The 2215-nt window shown below is 38.4% G+C and overlaps 1 protein-coding gene across 1 annotated transcript in view; it reads left to right on the forward strand.

The window, feature by feature from the left end:
* The window catches only part of LOC105141013 (uncharacterized), a 7485-nt gene continuing 5270 nt past the window's right edge, over nt 1-2215 (forward strand). Inside the window, exons 1-3 of the mRNA XM_011048077.1 lie at nt 1-354; nt 1328-1353; nt 1469-2132. Coding sequence (XP_011046379.1) covers nt 1-354; nt 1328-1353; nt 1469-2132 — 1044 coding nt within the window. The remainder of the gene's footprint in view (nt 355-1327; nt 1354-1468; nt 2133-2215) is intronic.

Consider the following 2215-nt stretch of genomic DNA (forward strand, 5'->3'; position numbering starts at 1 on the left):
ATGGGCTATGGAAAAAAGCCTTGGGTACCTTTGATTGGGGTGACTGGGTATATTAGTTATGCACCTGCTTTGGTTACAAGACAACTTGGGGGCATACAAAGCATCCCAAGAACAATTGGCTTATCTCAATTCACTAGAGTCTACAAAGGCGTATATAATGAAATGCTGGAGAGCATTAAGCATGATTGGGGTTCTTTGGTGATAGTTAAAAAGGAGATAGGTGTAAGGAATCCTACAGTTAGTGAAAGGTATCCCGAATGGCGTAATGGAGGAGTCTCTTATATGGCAGAAGTTTCTGAATATGTGGGCACTCGAAGGAAAAGAGTGAACAGTGAAGAAGAATTAAGGGAACAAGTAAAATTATTACAAGCTGAGCTTAAAGCAAAGGAGGAGTAGAGAGTGTCCTTGGAGTAGCAGTTAGCCAAAGAAAGAGCTGTGAGAAAAACAGTTGAAGAAGAAAGGGACTCTGTGGGTCAAGACTGGATAAAGGCAAAGGATGAATTGAAGACAATTAATAAGGACATGACATATTATATGGCAAAAGCTAAGCATTGAGAAGAGTCAGCTATTAAGATGCAAGCTGCATTAAAAGTGCGTCGGGCGGACGTAGTCAAACTTAAAGACCAATTGGGGAGAGCGGAGATTGAAATAGTCAACACTAAACATGTGACTAAAATACATGAAGAGCAAAGAGCAGAGTTGAATGATCATAAGGTTGAAGTAGAAGCATTGAGATCTAAGCTGGAAAAAGAAAAATTGAAGACCACAAAGCTTATGGAAAACCAGAAAATGATAAAACAACATAATCAAACATTGGACAATGCCAATAACCTTTTATCTAGAAACAACTTGATTCATACTGAGAGGATAAGAGAATTACAAGATCAAATTGATAGAGCAGTTGCAGAAGCCCATTTATTACGAGTGGAAGCCCGCCAAGTAGGAGGAGACATAATGAAGTATCGAAGAAGCATGGATAACACCGATCTTTTTTTAAGAGCAATAGCTACTAAAGGCAGTGTTTTTTCTCCTGTAATAGATTAGATTAATTTTTCATTGTAAGCTTTTAAATAAGTAATGAAAGGGTTAGACCCACATTTTCAAAAAAAAAAAAAAAGTGTATATGGCTGAAAGCCCAAATGTCAAAAAGCTGAGCAGATCTCTCCTCAGCATTACAGCAATGATATCAAGTTCAAGCTCAACCGATATATCTAATGAATAACGACCATATGCCACCAACAAAGCATGAATCTATATCTAATAGTTGTATTCACATTCATGCATCTCATACATTTGCTTATAGATTGTCATATTCTGCATATAACAGGTGAAATATAGGTCTCCAACTGAAACGTATCCATAATACTCGTTCACGAAAGAAAATGGAAAATGAAGAAAGAGCTCAATTAGAAATGCAACACTAAAGAGAGTTAGAAAGCCTGAAAGAGGATGTGGCAAGGCTCTCTAGCTTGCTCGAGCAAGCTTTGAGGCCTAGAGCTGGAGAAGGAACATCTTCTCAACAAACATGTACACCTCAGCCTCCGCCTTCTTTTATTCAACCATTCGAACCTCAACATGCTGCTCCTTTTGCACTTACTCAATCAGCAATTCCAATGAGGATCCCCTATATTGTGTTGACAGAAGAAAAACCTCAAAGGAACAAGATAATAGAGGAAAATGGTCATGAGAAACTAGCTGCCTTAGAAGAAAGAATGAAGGCAATAGAAGGGAATAGTTTGTATGATCCCGTGAAGGCCGCTGAAATGTGTTTAGTGCCTAACGTGGTTATTCCTAGAAAATTCAGAGTTCCAGAATTTGTTAAATATACCGGAACTCAGCGCCCAATTACTCATCTTAAAGCATATTATAATAAGATGGCTGAAGTAGTCCATGATGAGAGATTATTGATCCATTTCTTTCAGGACAGTTTAAGTGATGCTGCTCTTGCTTGGTATATGCGTTTGGATAATACCAAGATTAAAGGATGGAAGGACTTGGTTGATGCTTTTGTTAGACAATATAAGTTCAACATGGATATTGCCCCAGATAGATCAAGTCTGCAAGCCATGGAAAAAGGCAATAAGGAGTCTGTAAGAGAATATGCCCAAAAGTGGCGTGAATTAGCCGCACAAGTAAGTCCTCCATTATTAGAAAGGGAGATGACTGGCTTATTTTCCAATACTTTCAAAGCCCCGTACTTTGAGTACTTGGTAGG

This window comes from Populus euphratica, unplaced genomic scaffold (assembly GCF_000495115.2).
Source record: "Populus euphratica unplaced genomic scaffold, PopEup_1.0 scaffold318.1, whole genome shotgun sequence".
Classification (NCBI taxonomy): domain Eukaryota; kingdom Viridiplantae; phylum Streptophyta; class Magnoliopsida; order Malpighiales; family Salicaceae; genus Populus; species Populus euphratica.